Source organism: Cricetulus griseus, chromosome 6 (assembly GCF_003668045.3).
Source record: "Cricetulus griseus strain 17A/GY chromosome 6, alternate assembly CriGri-PICRH-1.0, whole genome shotgun sequence".
In the NCBI taxonomy this organism is placed as follows: Eukaryota; Metazoa; Chordata; class Mammalia; order Rodentia; family Cricetidae; genus Cricetulus; species Cricetulus griseus.
The window spans coordinates 142,764,721-142,784,401 of NC_048599.1; the positions used below are offsets into that span (position 1 = coordinate 142,764,721).

The 19,681-nt window shown below is 45.8% G+C and overlaps 1 protein-coding gene across 12 annotated transcripts in view; it reads right to left on the bottom strand.

The window, feature by feature from the left end:
* Positions 1–19,681, bottom strand: part of Fnbp1 (formin binding protein 1) — a 131,373-nt gene that overhangs the window by 29,564 nt on the left and 82,128 nt on the right. For all 12 annotated transcript variants that reach the window (XM_027423891.2, XM_027423890.2, XM_035446211.1 and 9 more), the window contains exon 7: positions 2,257–2,385. In XM_027423891.2, the coding sequence (XP_027279692.1) occupies positions 2,257–2,385 (129 nt within the window). The remainder of the gene's footprint in view (positions 1–2,256; positions 2,386–19,681) is intronic.

The following is a 19,681-nucleotide window of genomic DNA, read 5'->3' on the forward strand; positions in this document are numbered from 1 at the left end:
TGACCTCCTGCCTCTGCTTCCCAAGTGCTAGGGTCACATTAGCGGCACATGCCCCACCCCAGCCCAGCTCTGCTACCAACCATCCTCCGAAATGCACACCCCTTCATGTCCCATCGTTCACAAAAACATTCTGGTAACCATCTCAGTGCAACGCAGGCTGAACTAAAGCTCTGCCCTCTGCGGCTTAGAGGTTCATTGGTGGCAAGGGACACCAGGAACCCAATCAGACCCAACGAGGGGAGTTACTTCAATCAGTTACCTTGGCTTTTCTACATTTGAAACGTAGTGTAACCCCAGCATTCCTGAGGCTGAGGCAGGAGGATCACTACTAGTTTAAGGCCAGCCTGGGCTACACAGCAAGACTCTGTCTCAAAATCAAAAACCAGACAAAATTCAACAAACAGGAAAATAGGTGTGTGTGTGTGTGTGTGTATGTGTGTGTTTATTTTGTACACTGGTTGCCTGATTGACTGTCGAGCTAGGGATGGAAGGACAGGCTTAGGTGTGACAAACCAGTGCTCCACAGTGAGTTTATGTGGAGTCCCTTGTAACATTTTTGACCACTTAAGGGAGCCAGAGAAATGATGCTTGGAGAGATGCTTAGTTGGTAAACTGTTTGCCACACAGTCACAAGGACCTGAGTCTAACCCCCACTAGTCATGTAAAAGTGCCAGGGTCAGGTGGGGTGGGGTACGACAGAAAGCCCAATGCTGTAGAGACAGACAGGTGGCTCTCCAGAGCTGGCTGCTGGCCAGCCGGCCAGCCCAGCAACACAGGGAAGCTCCAGATCAGTGAGAGAGTCTGCCTCCAAGAACTAAGGTGGCTGGGTGTGGTGGCCCACACCTTTAATCCCGGCACTCAGAAGGCAGAGGCAGATCTGGATCTCTGGGTTCGAGGTCAGCCTGTTCTACATAGTGAGTTTTAAGGTAGCCAGGAGTCCATAGTGAGACTGTCTCAAATAAATAAATAACACACACACACACACACACACACACACACCACATACATATACACATATACATATATACATACACACACACACACACACACACACACACACACCACATAAACACACACACACACATACACACACAGAGAGAGAGAGAGAGAGAGAGAGAGAGAGAGAGAGAGAAAGAGAGAGAGAGAGAGAGATTTTAAAAAGAAGAGAAAGAACAATTCAAAGAAAACAATACTTGTTTGTTCAGATCCCACCACTCTGAATGCTGCTTTGTCTCCTAAAGCTAAGCTGGCATTTCTTGTAGCCAGAGTAGAGTGTCCTTTAAAAAGGAAGCAGTCATCTAAGAGGCATAGTTGTAAGATATCAACCCCTGCAAAAAACACGGGCACAGTGAAGACCCAGGCTTTCTACACAGGCAACTATGAACCCCAAGTTAACATTGTGCTTTGTTCTTATTGGTGGCCGTTGCTTCACCTACATGCTTGGGAAACAGCTCAGTGGGGATTGGGGACATTGCTCATTAGGTAAGGGGCTTGCTGTGCGAGCATGAGGACCTGAGTTTGATCCATACAACCCATATAAAAAAGCTGGGTGTGATAGAATGAACCTGTAAGCCCTGTGCTGAGGTAACAAACAGGAGAATCCATGGGGCTTGCTTGCTGGCTTACTTATTATTGTGTGTGTGTGTGTGTGTGTGTGTGTGTGTGTGTGTGTGATTATATAAGCCATGTGTGAGCAGATGTCCACAGAGGTACCCCAGGAGGCCAAAAGATGAGGGCAGATACCCTGGAGGTGGAGTTGCAGGCAATGTGGGCTTCCAGAACCAAACTCCAATCTCCCACAAGAGCCAGCCAAGCATTTTCAACTACGGAGCCATCTCTGTAGCCTGCCACTGAGAGACCCAGTCTCAAATAAAAGGGTGGGAGAGTGGAGAGATAACTCAACACTTAAGAGCACTGTCTGCTCTTGCAGAGGACCTGGACTCAATTCCCAGCACCCACATGGTGACTCACAACCATCTGGAACTCTAGTTCCAGGGATCCAAGGTCATCTTCTGATCCTCAGGGGCACTAGGCATGCGTGTGGTGCAGATACTATCCAAGCTGACCTCTGGCCTCCACACATACATATGTGTGCACCCCAGATGTGGTGGTGCACACTTGTGACACCAGGACTCAGGAGGCCAGGCAGGATGACTGTCAGCCTAGGTACCAGTGACTTCCAGGCCAGCCCGGGCTACACAGCAAGGCCCTGTCACATCAGAAGCAACCTGACTGTGAGTGCTGTGGAGCACTTACCTGGAAGATGTTGGGGATGTGGGTATGGTAGTACTCCCACTGCTCCTGGTTGAATCTCTGAAGGATGGAGGAGTAATCGGCTTTGCTGTCCTCTGCCATTTGGTGACGTAGTTGAGCTTGCTGTCGTGCCTTGGGGCAAAAAACAAGAACATTCTATTTATTTGCAAAGAATAGAATAAAAGCCTGCAATGGCCCCCAAGGCCCCAACCACTTCATGCACTTCATATTAGCAGTTGCACTGAAAAATGACTTCTCAGGCTAGGCGTGGTGGTGCCTGCCTTTCATTTCAGCACTTGGGAAGCAGAGGCAGGTGGATCTCTGTGAGTTCAGGGCCAGCCGGGTCTAAAATTCCAGGACAGCCAGGACTGCACAGAGAAAACCTGTCTCAAAAAAGGAAGAAAGGAAGAAAGGAAGGAAGGAAAACCGTGCCCTGCTGGATGAGGGCACTTCACAACAGCCCCCTGGTTTCACTCCACAGGCTAAGCGCTCCCCCATTCTAATGGGGCACACGAACTTTTCACTTGTTTTGATTGTTTTTGTTTTGTTTGATGGCACCCATGTCATAGGAGATTAAGATCCATGATGGACCCTGGTGGTGGTGGCGCACACCTTTTAATCCTAGTTCTCGGGCAGAGGCAGGTGGATCTCTGCAGTTCCAGAACAGCCTGGTCTACACAGAGAAAACCTGTCTCCAAAACCAAAACAAGCAAACAAAGGATCCATGACTGAAAGAGGGTACATTCACACGTAAACACAAAATGCTGCCATTTCTGTCCACTTCCTGGCACATCTCAGGTGAGGTTCTTTTTGTTTTTGTTTTGTATTTATTGTTTTTTACTAATACCTTTTATTATTCTTTGAAAATTTCATGCATGGTATATAATGCATCTTGGTCATATAAGCCCAAATTCCCCCACCCATCCCCCTGACTTTTTACATTTATTTTGTATATGAATGTGTGTATACATGCATGCACACATGTGGAGGTCAGAGAACTTGTGGAGTTGGTTCTCTCCTTTCACCACTGGGTCATCAAACTTAGTTCATCAGGCTTGGTAGCAAACACCCTTACCCACTAAGGGTGTTTTGGTTTTTCGAGACAGGGTTTCTTTTCTTTTTTATTATGTATACAACATTCTGCCTCCATGTATATCTGCACACCAGAAGAGGGCACCAGATCTCATAATGGATGGTTGTGAGCCACCATGTGGTTGCTGGGAATTGAACTCAGGACCTCTGGAAGAGCAGTTGGAGCTCTTAACCTCTGAGTCACCTCTCCAGGTTGAGACAGGGCTTCTCTGTGTAGCCCTGGCTGTCCTGGTACTCACTGTGTAGACCAGGCTGACTTTGAACTCACAGAGAATCACCTGCCTCTGCCTCCTGAGTGCTGGGATTAAAGGAGTGTGCCAAAACCACCCAGCAAGGGTTTTTCTTTCTTTTTTAAAATGTATATGGCTGTTTTGTCTGCACCTATATCCATGCCCTATGTGTGGGCTGGTGTCCAAGGAGGCCAGAAGAAGGCATTGGATCCCTGGAGCTGGAATTATAGATGGCTGTGAGCCACCATGTGGGTGCTGGGACGTCTAAAAGAGTCAGTTTGGGGGAGGGTTCAGGTATCAAACCCACAGCCTGGCTCCTGCTAAGTTCCTCTCTCCAGCCCCCTCAGGTGAGCTTTTATCCTTAGGTTTCTCACTGGATTCTGACCTGGTGACCTTAGCCTGAGTTTCACTTCCTCTACACTTTTCACTCATGCTGGGTAGACCATGGGGACAGTCCCCGGTGGCTTCCTTTATTTCCCTCCCTATTCATGAACAAACATCACCCAGTATTTGCAAGGGTTTCCTTATTACGTGGCTTTTCGGTTCTGTAAGGTATGGTGTCTTCTCAGCTAACTGGGGTGTGTTTCAGCTGCCATATTCTTCCTCTTTGCTGGCAGCCTGTCAGCTCATGTCCTGGCCATATGCTCTGCCTTCCGCCTCTGACAGTCCCCTACTAAGTACATTAACCGAGTCCCTGTGACATTCATCCCTAGCTACCCAAAAGTCCGCTCCCTCAGAGTAGACAGCAGTGATCCTGTGAAAATAACAGTGTCCCCCTGCCTGCCTTCCATCTGCACTGTCAAGGCTTCCAACACGAGAGCTCTCTAACTCCTCAGTTATCACTTTGGAGAATATTTTAAAAAGAGGATTCCCATGTAGACTAAAACTTCTAAAATAACTTCTGCTTCATTCATAAACCTTCCTCAGAAAGTCTCAGAGCAGAGCAGAGGGGAAGGGAAGGGAGGTGGGGGAGGGGATCCCACTCCAGACAGAACATAACTGCAATCACATAAAATGGTTGCCTGTTTATTTCAGAGAAATCGTCCTAAAATAGAGATGAGATATCTTTTGGCAGAATATATATGTGTGAATGTTTAAACATGCAGGTGTGCTGTAGTTCAAAGACACACAGAGAGTGTGTGTGTGTGTGTGTGTGTGTGTGTGTGTGTGTGTGTGTGTGTGAATGAGTCAGAGTTTCCGAATATAAAAATCTAAAAAACTCAAAAAGCCCACATTGCCTGAAGATGTAAGTCATGAACATGTCTGAATGAGACTTAACTGTATGTTGTCAGAAAAATGAAATCTCCACTTCATAATTCCTTTGAGAAACCCCGGGGAATCTTCCCAAGTAAATCCAAATGGGCCCAGGTGTGGGCCCTGCTGTGCTTTGCTTTTGATTTTTTTTTTTTTTTTCTTTTCTTTCCAGACAGGGTTTCTCTGTGTAGCCCTGGCTGTCCTGGAATTTGCTCTATAGACCAGGCTGGTCTTGAACTCAGAGATCCACTTGCCTCTGCCTCCCCAAGTGTATGCGCCACCACTGCCTGGCTGTGGCTTCACTTAAAAAAAAAAAAAAAAAAACAATGGGGGGTGGGTAAATATTTATTTTTACTTAATGTGTATGTGGTTTTGCCCACGTATGTCTGTGCACCATGTCTATTCATTACATGGAGGCCAGAAGTAGGCATCAGATCCCCTGGAGGTACAGACAGCTGTGAGCTGCCATGTTGGTGCTGGGTCCTCTGCAAAAGCAGCCAGTGCTCTAACCACTGAGCTGTCTCTCAGACCCTTATGATTTCCTTTTTTTTTTTTTCCCCCTTCCCTTTTTTTGTTTTTTCGAGATAAGGTTCCTCTGTGTAGCCCTGGCTATCCTGGAACCCCCTCTGGAATCACAGATGTGTACCACCACTGCCTGGCTGATCTCACTTTTTACCAGAGTCCCCACTGGCTTCTGTAGGGGAATAAAAACTTTGGTTTAAAAGGTCACAGGGTCATTATAGGGAAACTGCACTGCAGCCCAGTATTCCAACATGCTAAGGACAAGATTGCTGTCCTCTATTTGGTCCACTCATCTATTGTTCCAAGGAAGTGGCTACCACCTGGCTAACTCAATATGAATTTCTTTTCTTAGGGTTCAGAACATGAAGGAGAAAATGACAGTGAGGGCCCCATGCCCTCCATCACCAGGCAGAAATGTAGGGTGTAGGAAGAAACTCATTTGATATCTTTTGGGGAACTCATCAGGCTTGCTCATCAGCCTCTGCCTTCATTTCTTTCCTCATGACTGTGTGTGGCTTTTAAGGGAGGGCTTACTATATTGACCAGGCTGGCCTTGAACTCACAGAGATCTGCCTGCCTCTGCCGCCTGAGTGCTGGATTAAAGGTGACACCACCATGTCTGGCCAGTTGTTTGGCTTTTGAGATAAACTGGAAAGGGGACAAGCACATGGGCACCTCATGAGCAGACTACAAATCAAAAGAGTCCTTTGGAGCAGCTGTCCTCTTTTGTTAGACAACACAACAGAGTCATTGTCTGATCATGTGATGTGTGATGAAAAGTAGATTGTGACAACCAGCTCAGTGGCTGGGTGGGGAGAAGTCCCAAGCACTTCTCAAAGCCAGCTTGCACCAAACAAGGCCAGCCATGGTCACTGTGCTCAGCTATAGAACTGATCCTCTGTAGCTTTGAGTCCCTATGAAGGTATTATATACATATCTGAGGTGTGGTTCAGCAGAGGGGCTCAGCTAGCCTCAGCCAGCAGAAAAGGTTTGACTCTTTTTCATGACAACACCTGAGAGCACATCACACAGATGCTTCAAAAGCTGACACCTTAGATCTAGTCCAGCATCTCACATAAAGGAGGGAGAGAACCAATACCTGTGGGTCATCCTCTGCCCTCCATGTTCATGAGTACTGGGGGAGGGGGGCGGCGCCCATGCACGCACGCACGCACGCACGCACGCACGCACGCACGCACGCACGCACGTACACACACACACACACACACACACACACACACACACACTCTCACTCACGCGAGCGTCCATGCATGCACACACAATGATTCTTTTTTTAAGGAGGTAAATGCTTTGGACCACAGTGACTAGTGTAACAGGTTTCTCCAGCTTTGGGCTCCATGTAGTGCATTCTGGGACAACAGAGGGTCCACCTGACTTTCCACCATCTCACTCAGCTAAGACCACAAGTGGGAGGCTGTGCAATCTTCCACATGGCTTTAGTCAAGTCAGGTTGAGGAAGCTGACCTTCAACCAGATTTGGCAGTCTTGGAGATGGTGAAAAGCCCATCAAACCTCTCTTTTTATAGCCTTGGCCTTTTCAGGGTTTCTTGATGACCCTGAGTGACAGTACCTCAGCTGCTTCTTGTCACCTGTTCTTCCCATGGTACCTGTGATGCCCAGCAAAGGGGACTGCTAGGCAGCTTTGTTGTTGTTGTTGTTGTTGTTTTGTTTTGTTTTGAGACAGAGTGTTAGGAACAAAAGTGAGCCCAGCAGTGGTGATGTCACACAGTTTTTATCTCAGCACTCAGGAGGCAGAGGCGGGAGGATCTCTGAGTTCTAGGACAGCCAGGGCTGCACAGAGAAACCCTGTCTCAGAAAAGCCAAACAAAAACAAAACAAAAAAGGAAGAAAGAAACAAAGTGAAACTATTTTGTGTAACTTAAAAATCATTTTGTGTGACTTGGAATAATGCCTGTAAGATAAGAGCCAGGCAAGAACTGTCAGACCTTGCTAGCCCTCCATTGGTGCCATCCTCCCAGCCTGCCACAGCTGAAGGACTTTGGGGTGAACGTGGGTTGAGTCTGTAAGCTTCCAAAGCATCCTCACCAGAGAAAATGATACAGTGGAACCCTGTAGCAGCACTTTCTGCCTTCAACTGTTCCCTGCTTGGTGACAGGTCTGGTTAATTTTTATATTAGCATGATAGTATAAGGAATTGTTTGTATGAATAAATCCAGCATATTGAAAGACTAATCTTGTGTGGACATCCTAATTGCCGAGTGCCTCACAACCCAGTGACCATGCTCTTAGCACAAGGTATCACTGTGTAGCCCTGACTAAGTTGGCTAGGAACTCACTGTATAGACCAAGCTAGCCTTGAACTCATACACGCCTCTGCCTCTGCCTCCTTAATTCTGGAATTAAAGCACGTGCCACCATGCTAGGCACTGGTATTACTATTGTTGTTGTTGTTGTTGTTATTATTATTATTATTATTTTGTTTTGTTTTTCGAGACAGGGTTTCTCTGTGTAGCTTTGGAGCCTATCCTGGCACTCACTCTGGAGACCAGGCTGGCCTTGAACTCACAGAGATCCTCCTGCCTCTGCCTCCTGAGTGCTGGAATTAAAGGCGTGCACCACCAAGGCCCAGCTATTATTTTGTTTTTTGAGGCAGGGTTTCTGTGTAGCCCTAGCTTTCCTGGAACTCACTCTATAGACAAGGCTGGCCTCAAACTCAGAGATCTGCCTACTTCTGGGATTAAAGGTGTGTACCACCGCTGCCCAGCTGCTGTTATTATTTTTAGCCGGGTGTCTGACGCCTCAATTCTGTACATCACTGCTTCTTAAGCTTGAACTATTTAACTCAGCAGAGCTCATGTCTTTTGGAAAGTAATTTTTTCTTTCCCATTGTCAAAAAGGCACTGTAGCAGTTGCTCACCAGTTAAGAACATATGCTGCTCTTGCAGAGGATCCGAGTTCCCAGCATCCTACATGGTGGCTCACAGCTATCCCTAACTCCAGTTCTAGGGGATTCGATGCTCTCTTCTGGCTTCCATGACCTACACCCATGTAGGCAAAACACTCAAACATATGAAATGAAAATAAATAAATCCTTTTTAAAAAATTATAAAAACCTAGCTTTTATTATCAAAAGCTTTTGGGGGGTGTTGTTGGGAACAGCAATGAAGACCATCTCAGGAGCCCCAGCAGTCTTCACAGCGCTGTGTTCTCCAGAGAGCAGCTTCACAGTGCTCCCCTGAACGTTATCCAGGACCTCCTAGACAAGGAGGCTCCTTCTACCCTTGTTCCCTCACTTCAGTGACAGCACCGTGCCTCCATGACGGGACATGCCTGGGACAGAACGGTGGTGTATCCATACAGGCTGCTGAGAATCTGCAAGGCCTGGCAGCCTGCCCCAGCTCCTGGGACTGGCAGATGGGCCTGATTCCCTTCAGGGGAGGCACTGAGGGAACCCAGCAGGGCCTCTGGATTCTGGCCCCTCCCCAAACTCTTCCAGGCCAAGAGAAAGGTAAACTCAGGAATTCAACAGTCTGGGTTAGCTAGCCTTTCTCCACCCTGCATTCTTTTTCTTGGGATGATCAAAATAACAAGGAAAAAAATCTGTGCTGAAAAAAAAATGTAAGTTTACAGGTTTTTTTCTTACCTGTTTTGTTTTGTTGAGATAGGGTCTCTTACTATAGCTCAAGCTAGCCTAAAACCCCCTGAGTAGCCCAGAGTGGCCTCCAGTCTCAGTCTCCTGAGTGCTGGGAATACAGACCCCATGTCTAACATCAAACTTACAGTTTGTGTAGTTTATAAGTAAAACATTCTTGTTCACCCTACCCAAGAGCCTGCCTAACTGTCAGATGTGGCCAGGAAAGAGAACAGAATATACAGGCCACCAGATAGTAATAGTATAATAGGGTATTAATAACACAGCATGACATTACCTATTTTCTAGGCACTTTTACATCAAAAGATACAAACCCACAATGGATCCCAGGAAACCCTAAGCAATGACACTTCTCCAGACTTGCTGACGTGCAAGGGCCGGTCAGAATGAGTAGCCTAGCCTCTGGCCTGCAAGCAACTTTACATCTGTGAACACATTTTAGTGAAACCATTTTATGGATCTGTTTGCTTATTTATTTATTTTTGTTGTTATTGTTTGGGTTTTTTTGTTTGTTTATTTGATTTTTGAGACAGGGTTTCTCTGTGGCTTTGGAGGCTGTCCTGGAACCAGCCCTTGTAGACCAGGCTGGTCTCAAACTCAGAGATCTGTCTGCCTCTGCCTCCCGAGTGCTGGGATTAAAGGCGTGCGCCACCACCACCCAGCTCTATTTTTCATTTTGGAGGCAGACTGCCCTAAAGCCTCGGCTGGCCTCCGGTTCCTTGTGTAGCTAAGGATGATCCTGAACTTCAGGCCCTCCTGACTCTACCTTCCACAGGCTGAGACTGCTAGTTTGTGCTACCAGTACTGTCTTATGCAACCCAGAGCCATGCAGGCTGGGAGGCATGTAAGGACTCAATTGGATTTCCAGTCCTGAAATCCTTTTATGTGTTTATAAGCAGTATTCTGCAATACGGGCTTAAAGTGGTACAGGCCTACAATGCCAGCATTTGGGAAGCTAAAACTGAGACTATGTCTCAAAAACAAAACAAAACAACAAATACAAACAGACAAAAAGAAAAGAGCTAACTTGTGCTTTGGCATTGTTCACAGCTAATAGTGTGAAAGATAACTGGGAACTAGGGCTGGGGTTCAGGACCAGCCTAACATGCTCAATGCATTAGGGTCAGTCCCCATACCAATAAAGAAATAGATCAGTGGAACCCAATGTCCAGTATTTTGGTTGTTCACCCTTGAAAGACAGATGTAGAACCTGGTTAAATAATAATAATGTAGGCCAGGTGTGGTGGTGCACACCTTTAATCCCAGCACTCAGGAGGCTGAGGCAGGAGGATCTTGTGAGTCTGAGGCCAGCCTGGTCTACACAGTGAGTTCTAGGACAGCCTGGGCTACACAGAGAACCCTGTCTCAAAATAACAATACTAATAATGATGAAAATAATATTTAATGAAGAGAAATGAAAGTTTTATATGTTTTAAAGGCTTCAAAACTATGTTTTTAGGATTTATTTTTAATTGTGTGTGTGTGAGGGGGTGGGGGGAGAGGAGGGAGAGGAGAGGAGAGAGAGAGAGAGAGAAGTGCCTCTGAAGGCAGAAGAGGGTGTCAGATGCCTTGGAGTTACAGGTGGTTGTGAGCCTCCTGAATGTGGATGCCAGGAAATGAACTTGGGTTCTCTGCAAGAACAGCAAGCATTCTAACCGCTGAGCCAGCTCTCCAGCCCCTAAAGTTCAGCCAGTGTACCCTCAATTGGGGATTGAACCTAGACCTCACGGGCATGAAACAGTGTTTACAGTCTAAGTACATTATGAAGGAATATCTTCTTTTGTCTCAATGAGTAAACGATGTAAATTCTAACCCTGAATGCTGGAACAATGAGAGACCTGAGAGCCCTGGCCTGCCTCTGAGAGTGGGCTCTGTGAAGCTGACAGAGGGGGAGGTGCAGGGACAAAGGAGATGAAGCCAGTCTTTGTCTTGCCACGCTGTGGTATAAGTGGCATTGTTGAACTTTTCTAGCAAAGGGTCTCATCTAGCATACATTTGCAACTTCAAAACTAAGAGTGCATTTGACAATGTCTATTCAGTCAGAGCCTTGGGAGTTGTTGGAAACTTCCAGCCCAAGGGCTTGCCAAAACAATGCAGCCTGTCTGGGATAAATTAAAAGGGCAGTGAAAATACAAAACAGAAAAACTTCAAAAATAAGTTAACCAAAGAAATATGCCTGAACTATTCCAGCAATTTCCTGAAGTTTTTTTGTTTTTTTTTCCCCCCCTCCCTCCAGTCTTACAGTGTTCCAGCCATGGGGTGTAGGTTACTCTGGTGCACAGTCATTGAAATAGAAGGAATAAGAAAAAAAAAAAAAAAAAAAAAAAAAAAAGCCCAATTGAAAGATAGCTAAAGAGACCGGGATCTCCATCCGGTGGCCATTCACTTGCTAAACAGGACTAAGAAAAGCCTTTCTGTTGCCTGTACCCCAGTTACCCAAAGTAGGATCAAACTATCTGTTAATTCAAGGGGAAAAGCAACTTCTGTTGAGTGGGCAGCAGGCCATCCCGTGTCCAGAGAGGAGGCTGCAGAAACAAACCTGGTCTGAGCTCACACAGAGACCAGGAGGGACTGGGGCCTCTGGTCTTAAGATACAAGGCATCAGACTATATAGTGTTTTATTGTGGATGTTTGAAGCTGAAGTCTCACTCTGTAGCCCTGGCTGGCCTGGAAATCTCCATGGATACCAGGCTGGCCTTGAACGAAAAGATTGCCTGCCTCTACCTCCCAAATGCTGGGATTCAAGTTGTGTGACTACACTTCAGCATGAAATCATTGTACCTTTCCGCCTACCTTCCCTCAACAAGCAACTCCACACAGGGTTCACAAAGGTTCATGGCTAGGGACACACTGGCTAAGGGTAAAGGTGGGGGCATTGCCATTCTCTGCCACCGGGGTTAACACAATGCTGCGTTTGTTTCTCAGGGTTACTGTAGAATCACAGTCAGGTTACACACAGAAGCAAGAACATCATGCTTCCATTGCTTTTCTTTTCAGTGTATGTGCATGTACACGTGCGTGGGGGTGTACAGGTGTATGTGTGTGCATTTGAGCATGGAGGCCAGAGTGTTGTTCCTCGGGCACCATCTACTTACTCAATTTCTTTTTGACAGTCTGCAACTAGCCTGGAACTCACCAATTAGGCTAGTCTACCTGGCCAACAAGTCCTAGGGACCCACCTGTCTTCATCTCCCCAGTGCTGGGATTATAAATACTACCATGCTCAGCTTTTTTTTTTTTAAACAATCATGGGTTATGGGGTTGAATTCTGGTCTTGATGCTTGCCACCGACTAAGCCATCTCCCCTGCCCTTTGCTTCCATTTCTGAAGTTAATCTGAACTGCCTGGGGGCAGCTGTTAACCTTTACTGTCCAAGTCACAATAAACATCTAATGAGGAATGCTTGATACTCATGAGGCTGGTGGTGTCACACACCTGTGGGCTGAGACCAGAGGATCCCAAATTTAAAGCCATTCCAAGTACTAGGCCAGCCAGGGCCACATAGCAAGACTCTCAAAATGACAGTTTAATGCTGAAAGCCAGCAATGAGGCCACAGTGTGACACCACAGGTTCTTCCACTGTGACCTGTGCTGGCTCTGTCTGCTTTCTCTAATCTTCAAAGCACCTGGCAAGCGTCCCATTGACTAGAGAAATGTCCAAGAAACTCTCACAGACCTCAGGCTATGGGGGGAGATAGGGAAGAGTGTTTGCTGATAAACAAAGCCTGTCCATGGAAGATAAGAATGCCAAGCCTGAGATGGTTCAGTGGTTAGGAACACTCACTACTCTTCCAGAGGCCCCAGATTTGGTTCCACATAGTGGCTCACAACTGCCTGTAAATCCAGTTCAAGAGAATCCAAAGTTTCTTTCCAGCTTCCTCAGGCACATCACTTTCATGGAGATACACACACACACACAGACACACACACACACACACACAGAGACACACACACACACACACAGAGACACACACACAGACACAGACACACACACACACACACACAGAGACACACACATACACACACACACAGAGACACACACACATACACACACACACAGATACACACACACAGACACACACACACACACAGATACACACACACAGACACACACACACAGACACACACACACACAGACACACACACATACACACACACACAGAGACACACACACATACACACACACACACAGATACACACACACAGACACACACACACACAGATACACACACACAGACACACACACACACACACACAGACACACACACATACACACACACAGAGACACACACAGAGACACACACACATACACACACACACACAGATACACACACACAGACACACACACACACATACACACAGACACACACACAGACACACACATTCAGGCTCACATACATACGCATAAAATTACAAATAAAAAATGTATTTAAAAAAGAATGACCAAGCCCACATGTTAGCATACAAAGTTGCCTGGCAGAAACAATATATACCTGTTGTGGAATAATCTTTTTGCACACTGTGAAGATGTGTTCTCTCATTGGTTTAATAAAGGGCTAAATGACAGGAAGAGGTTAGGTGAGACTTGCAAACAGGGAGAGAGCTCTGCAATGAAGAAGGGTAGAGTTGCCAGGAGGCACGGGAGAAGCAAGAGGAACATGCCCTACCGAGGAAAGACAGCGAGCAATGCAGTAGAATGTAGACAATAAATATGAGTTAATTTAAGTTGTAAGAGCTAGTTTGTATAGCACCAACAATAAAAGACCCAGAGACAGATATTGGGGTTCAAGCTTCAAGCTGCAGATCAGAGAAGCAAAGCAGCCAAGCCAGACCTTACCCTACCCAGCTGAAACAGCAATCCTGTCTCCACAAATCTTCAGAGGCAAAAGCTCTCAGTTCCTGTCTCCTCCTCCTTATATTCCTTTCTCTATCCAGCCATATCCTCCTGTCTCCACCTCCCTAGTGCTGGGATTAAAAGCATGTGATCCCGGGGGAGCTGGAGAGATGGCTTAGCGGTTAAGAGCACTGACTCTTATTCCAGAGGTCCTGAGTTCAATTCCTGGCAACCACATGGTGTCTCAGCGGTTAAGAGCACTGACTCTTATTCCAGAGGTCCTGAGTTCAATTCCTGGCAACCACATGGTGTCTCAGCGGTTAAGAGCACTGACTCTTATTCCAGAGGTCCTGAGTTCAATTCCTGGCAACCACATGGTGTCTCACAACCACCTTGGATGAGATCTGGTGCCCTCTTCTGGTATGCAGGCAGAAGACTATATAATAAATAAATAAATAAATAAATAAATAAATAAATAAATAAATATCTTTAAAAAAAAAAAAAAAAGCATGTGACCCCAGGTGCTGAGATCACCTTTGTGTGAGCTGTTTTTCTTAGGTCTGGATCTGGATCAATTTTGTGTAGACAGTGTGGCCTTGAACTAACAGAGATTTGGCTACCTCTTAATCCTGAGTCCTGGGATTAAGGTGTGTGCCACCACGGTTTGGCTAGCTAGCTGGCTTTGCTTTCTGAACCCTCAAACAAACTTTAATAAATCATAAATAATATATCACCACAAGTTAGTAACAAGCCTAAGCTATCAGTTGAGCATTTATAATTAATAATAAATCTCTGTGTGGTTATTTGGGAGCTGGCTGGTAGGACAGAAAATTCTACTCACATATACCCTTCCTACGAAGGCATTTCCACAGTGCTACTTCTCCAGAGGAGAAGCAATCACTGTCAAAGACGCTCATTCAAGAAAGATTATAAGTGTATCAGGGAACAGGCCACCATGAGACCCAATACCACAGGAAGAACAATTACCACAAGAGCCTTGACTATTAAAATGTCTGAAAGAAATATAAAATAAGAGAGATGCAAAAAGCAAAAACTGAAAATAATAAGCAACAGAAGTCACAATATGATGTTTTCAGTGAAAGTCTGAAGAAGATGCCAATAAAACTTCTAGAAATGAAAGAAGGAGTTGCAGAAATTTAAAAACTTAATAAATGAACTGACAGAATAATTGAAAGTGTGGGGCTGGAGAGACACCTTACCGGTTGAGAGCTCTGGCTGCTCTTCCAGAGGACCTGGGTTTGATTCCCAGCACCCATAAGGCAGCTCACAACTGTCTGTAGTTCCAGGGAATCTGATACCCTCATACAGACATACATGCAGGCAAAACACCAACACACACAATAAACAAACAAACAAACAAACAAATAAATGTTATATAAAAGTTCCCATACAGAGACAAAGAACACGATCAGGCAGTGGTGGCGCACGCCTTTCATCCCAGCACTCAGGAGACAGATGCAGGTGGATCTCAGTGAGTTCAAGGCCAGCCTGGTCTACAGAGTGAGTTCTAGGACAGCTAGGACTGTTACACAGAGGAAACCCTGTCCGGAAAACAATGCAAAGAAAAGAAAGCAACACAATGGGACTGAAGAGATGGCTTAGGGAATAAAGGCTCTTTCCATGCATGCCCTGTAAACTGAGTTTGATTCCTAGAACCTATGTTTAGGTGGAAGGAGAGAACTGACTCTTCATGTCATTATGTCACCTCCTCACAACAACAACAACAACAACAACAATAAAGTAACAATAAACAATGTATGAAAAAGAAGAGGTCTATGAGGTACAATGAGGAGTTGCATACACATCTAGCATGAGTGCCTGAAACACCAATTCCAGAGACTGACAACTTTTTCCACTATGTAGGTCCCTGAGACTAAACTCAGGTCATCAGGTTTGGGTGCAAGTGCCTTTACCTACTAAGCCGCCTCAATGGTCCATCTTCTTTTCTTTCTCTCTCTTTTAAAATTATTTACTTGTTTTTGTTGTTGGTGGTGTTTTTTTTGGGGGGGGTTCAAGATAGGGTTTCTCTGTGTAGTCACAGATATTCTGGAACTCACTTTGTACACTAGGCTGGCCTCAAACTCACAGAGATCCACCTGCCTCTTCCTCCAAAGTGCTGGGATTAAAGGCGTGTGCCACCACTACCCAGCCTGTTTTTATTTTTCGAGAGCACATCTTACTAAGTAGCCCAGGCTGCCCTCAACCTCACAGTCCTCCTGCTTAGGCCTAACAAATGCTGGAATTGCAGGCATGTGGCTGCCATTCGTGGCTTTAATGTAATGCTAATCACATGAATATATGTGGCCTCAAAAAAACATCGCAAGCATTCAACAGAGTACATGTTGGTAAAAGAATACATAGCACTCGTTGGATAATAATGGATGCTTTCCTGAGGGCTCCAGTTAACAGACAGGAGGTACAGATGGAGAAAGGGAGGTGGCTGGATAGGGAATAGCAAGCATTCCAGAGAATCAAATGGCCGGTTGGTTTCATCATCACTGTGACCAAATGCCTGACAGAAACAACGAAAGAAAGACTTTGCTCGTGGTTCTAGAAATTTCACTGTCCTATCGGGAAAACATTACATCACAGAAGCCAGCAAACAGAGAGACAGAAAGAGGGCAGGGCAAGCTTAACTCTTCAGAGACACACTTCCAGTGACTGCTTCAGGTAGCCGGGTCTCACCTTACACAGCCTACCTTCTCCCAGGAGTCTGCTCAAATGTTGAGTCTATGGAAAACTTAATCTGTTGACTCTGTCAGAGCCCTCATCTCACCCTCTGTGGACAAGCCCTCGCAGATTCAGCCACAGGTGCTGACCTTATGGGTATGTCTCAACCCAATCAAGTTCACATTCAAGATTAACCTTCAAAACCAGATATGACACCTGGCCATGGTAGCACACGCCTTTAATCCCAGCACTTGGATGGGAGTCTTGAAAATCCAACCAACCAAACAAACAAACAAATGGGTGGTGAAATGGTACATGTATGTTTGATGACCTGAGTTTGATCTGCAAATTCATAGTGGAAAAAAGTGACTCCTGGAAGGTTCAGGCTTTAATGCTGATCGGCTCTACCTCTTTAAGAGACAGACCCCGTCCCCTGACAACAGTCAGGGGCGCGCACAGGGATGTGCTACGACCACATCACCCACCAGGCATTTACAGCCCGTGAGAGGACTCTGGGCATGCGTGGAACCTCACTGCGGGTGTGCAGTCTTCCCTTTAAAAGTTCCAACTTCCCTGCTTCGCTCTCTCTGCTTCTCCGCTCTGCTCTTCTCTCACCTACCGGCTTTCTTTGCCTCTCTATGGCAACCGGCCATGGCGGTCATGGGTCTATAATAAACTGGTTAACATGTCTCATCTGTCTCTTTTCTTCTTTTTCTTTAAAAATTTAACATTTGGCACTCAACTCAGTTTAGGCTCTCTCCGGAAGCTCTCTCGCAGCCTGCTCCTATCTCAAAAAAGCAAAGTGTCAGAGAAACCCTGTCTCAGAATTTTTTTATTCTGGCGGATTGTGGTACCTGCCTTTGATCCCAGCACTCGTGAGGCAGAAGCAGGCAGATCTCTGAGTTCGAGGCCAGCCTGGTCTACAGAGTGAAGTCCAGGCAGCTAGGGTTACACAGAGAAACCCTGTCTTGAAAAACCAAAAAAAAAAAAAAAAAAAAAAAAAAAAAGAAAGAAAGAAAGAAAGAAAGAAAAAAAGAAAAGTAGTTTAAAACCCTTTTAGCTTCCAAGATGCTGCAGTTGCAAAATGCATTTCCTGCATTCGTGCAGACCACTTCCTCTTTTTATCTCTCTTTTTTTAAATTGTCTTCTAGATTCCTGGCAGGGTGTGGGTGTCCCAGGTGCCGTCAGGACCACACCTTTGCTGCCTTTAAAGAATCATGGCCTTCCTGATTCCTGAAGAATTCCTTCAGAGAACTATTCAGACATTTTTGCCTAAAACAAAAATTGGGGGCCGGCAAGAAAGACAATTAAATAAATGTTCAATAAAGATGTCAACTCAGTAGCCCCAGTGACCGCAAAGGAAGCTGGCAACCACGTCATTCCAGCTGTGTCCAGGAACTACAGGGGTGTGGACTGGAGACAGTTTTTGAAAATGGTGAAAACTTAAATTTGGCTCCAGTCACTGTAGACTCGTTCCCTCCTGCCCTGCTTCAGGCACTGTAACTCTGTTCTTTGAGTGGCAAATGTCCCAGGCTGCCCACTCCACTGATCTTGAGAAAATGATCAGACAATCATGTGAACAAAATGCCTTCTTGCTTAATGATGGCAGAAGTTCTAGACTTCAATTTTTTTAATGTTTATTTATGTGCATTGACATTTTGCCTGCATGTATGTCTGTATGAGGGTGTCGGATCCCCTGAAACTGGAGTTACAGACAGATGTGAGCTGCCATGTGGGTACTGAGAATTGAACCCGGGTCCTCTGGAAGAGCAGCCAGTACTCTAACCGCTGAACCATCTCTCCAACCCCCTTCAATTTTATCTTTGAAACATTCTATCATATAATCTGAGACACATTAACACACACACACACACACACACACACACACACAGAGTGGGGAGACAGTTTGGATAAGAATGTGTATTGCTCTTGTGGAAGACCTGAGGTCAGTTTGGAGCAGCTCACAAATGACTGTAACTTTAGCTCCAAGAAAATCTGACGCCTCTGGTCTCTTTGAGCACCAAGTGCATCTGGTGTGCACGCACATACGTGTGCACATGTACATAATTAAAAATAATAAATGTTGAAAACACACACATACATAATATATGGACTTCTAAAAATATTTTATCTTTTTGTGCGTGCGTGCGTGCGTGCGTGCGTGCGTGCGTGCGTGCGCGCGCGCGCGCGCGCGTGTGTGTGTGTGTGTGTGTGTGTGTGTGTGTGTGTGTGTGTGTTCTGTAGTCACCTGAAGAAGCCAGAATAGGGTGTCAGATCCTGTAGAGCTCAAGTTACAGGCAGTTGGCAGCTGCATGACCTGGGTGCTAGGAACTAAATTCTGGTTCTCACTAAAAGCAATACACACTTAACCGCAGAGCCACCTCTTCAGTCCCCACATGGTCTTTTAATTGTAATTAAAACCCTGAAAAAGGGGGCTGGAGAGATGGCTCACTGGTAAAGAGCACCGGCCCACACTTGTTTCCCAGCAACCACATGATGCACAGAAAGTAAATACATCTAAAACAGCAAAAACTTGAAAGACGAGCATGGTGGCACTCATCTTTAATCTCATCACCCAAGAGGTGAATCTTTGGAGTTAGAGGTCAGCCTGAACCATGTGCTGACCATTTATTTATTTAATCACCTATCTATCTATCTATCTATCTATCTATCTATCTATCTATCTATCTATCTATCGCAAACCTGGAACAGGCCAGAGTCATCTGGGAAGAGGGAACTTCAATTGAGAAAATGCTGCCATCAGATTGCCCTGTGGTGCAGCATTTTTTTTGTGTATTTTATGTAGATGGGTGTATTGTCTGCATGTGCACCTGCATGCCAGAAGGCATCGGACCTCATGAGTCACCATGTGGTTGCTGGGAACTGGACTCAGGACCTCTGGAAGAGCAGCCGGTGTTTAACAGCTGAGCCATCTCTCCAGCCCCTGGAATATTTTTCTTAAATGATGATTAATGTGTGAGGACCTCTCTGTGGGTGGGGTCACCCCTGGGAAGGTGATCCTGGGTGTCTTAAGAAAGCAGAATGAGCAAGCCCTGAGACAGGGTTTCTCCAGGGCCTCTGCTTATGTTCCTGCCTCTACCCCTGCCCCCACCTTGAGTTCTTGTCCTAACTTTTCCTTCATAATGGACTGTAAGTAGCAAGATGAAAAAA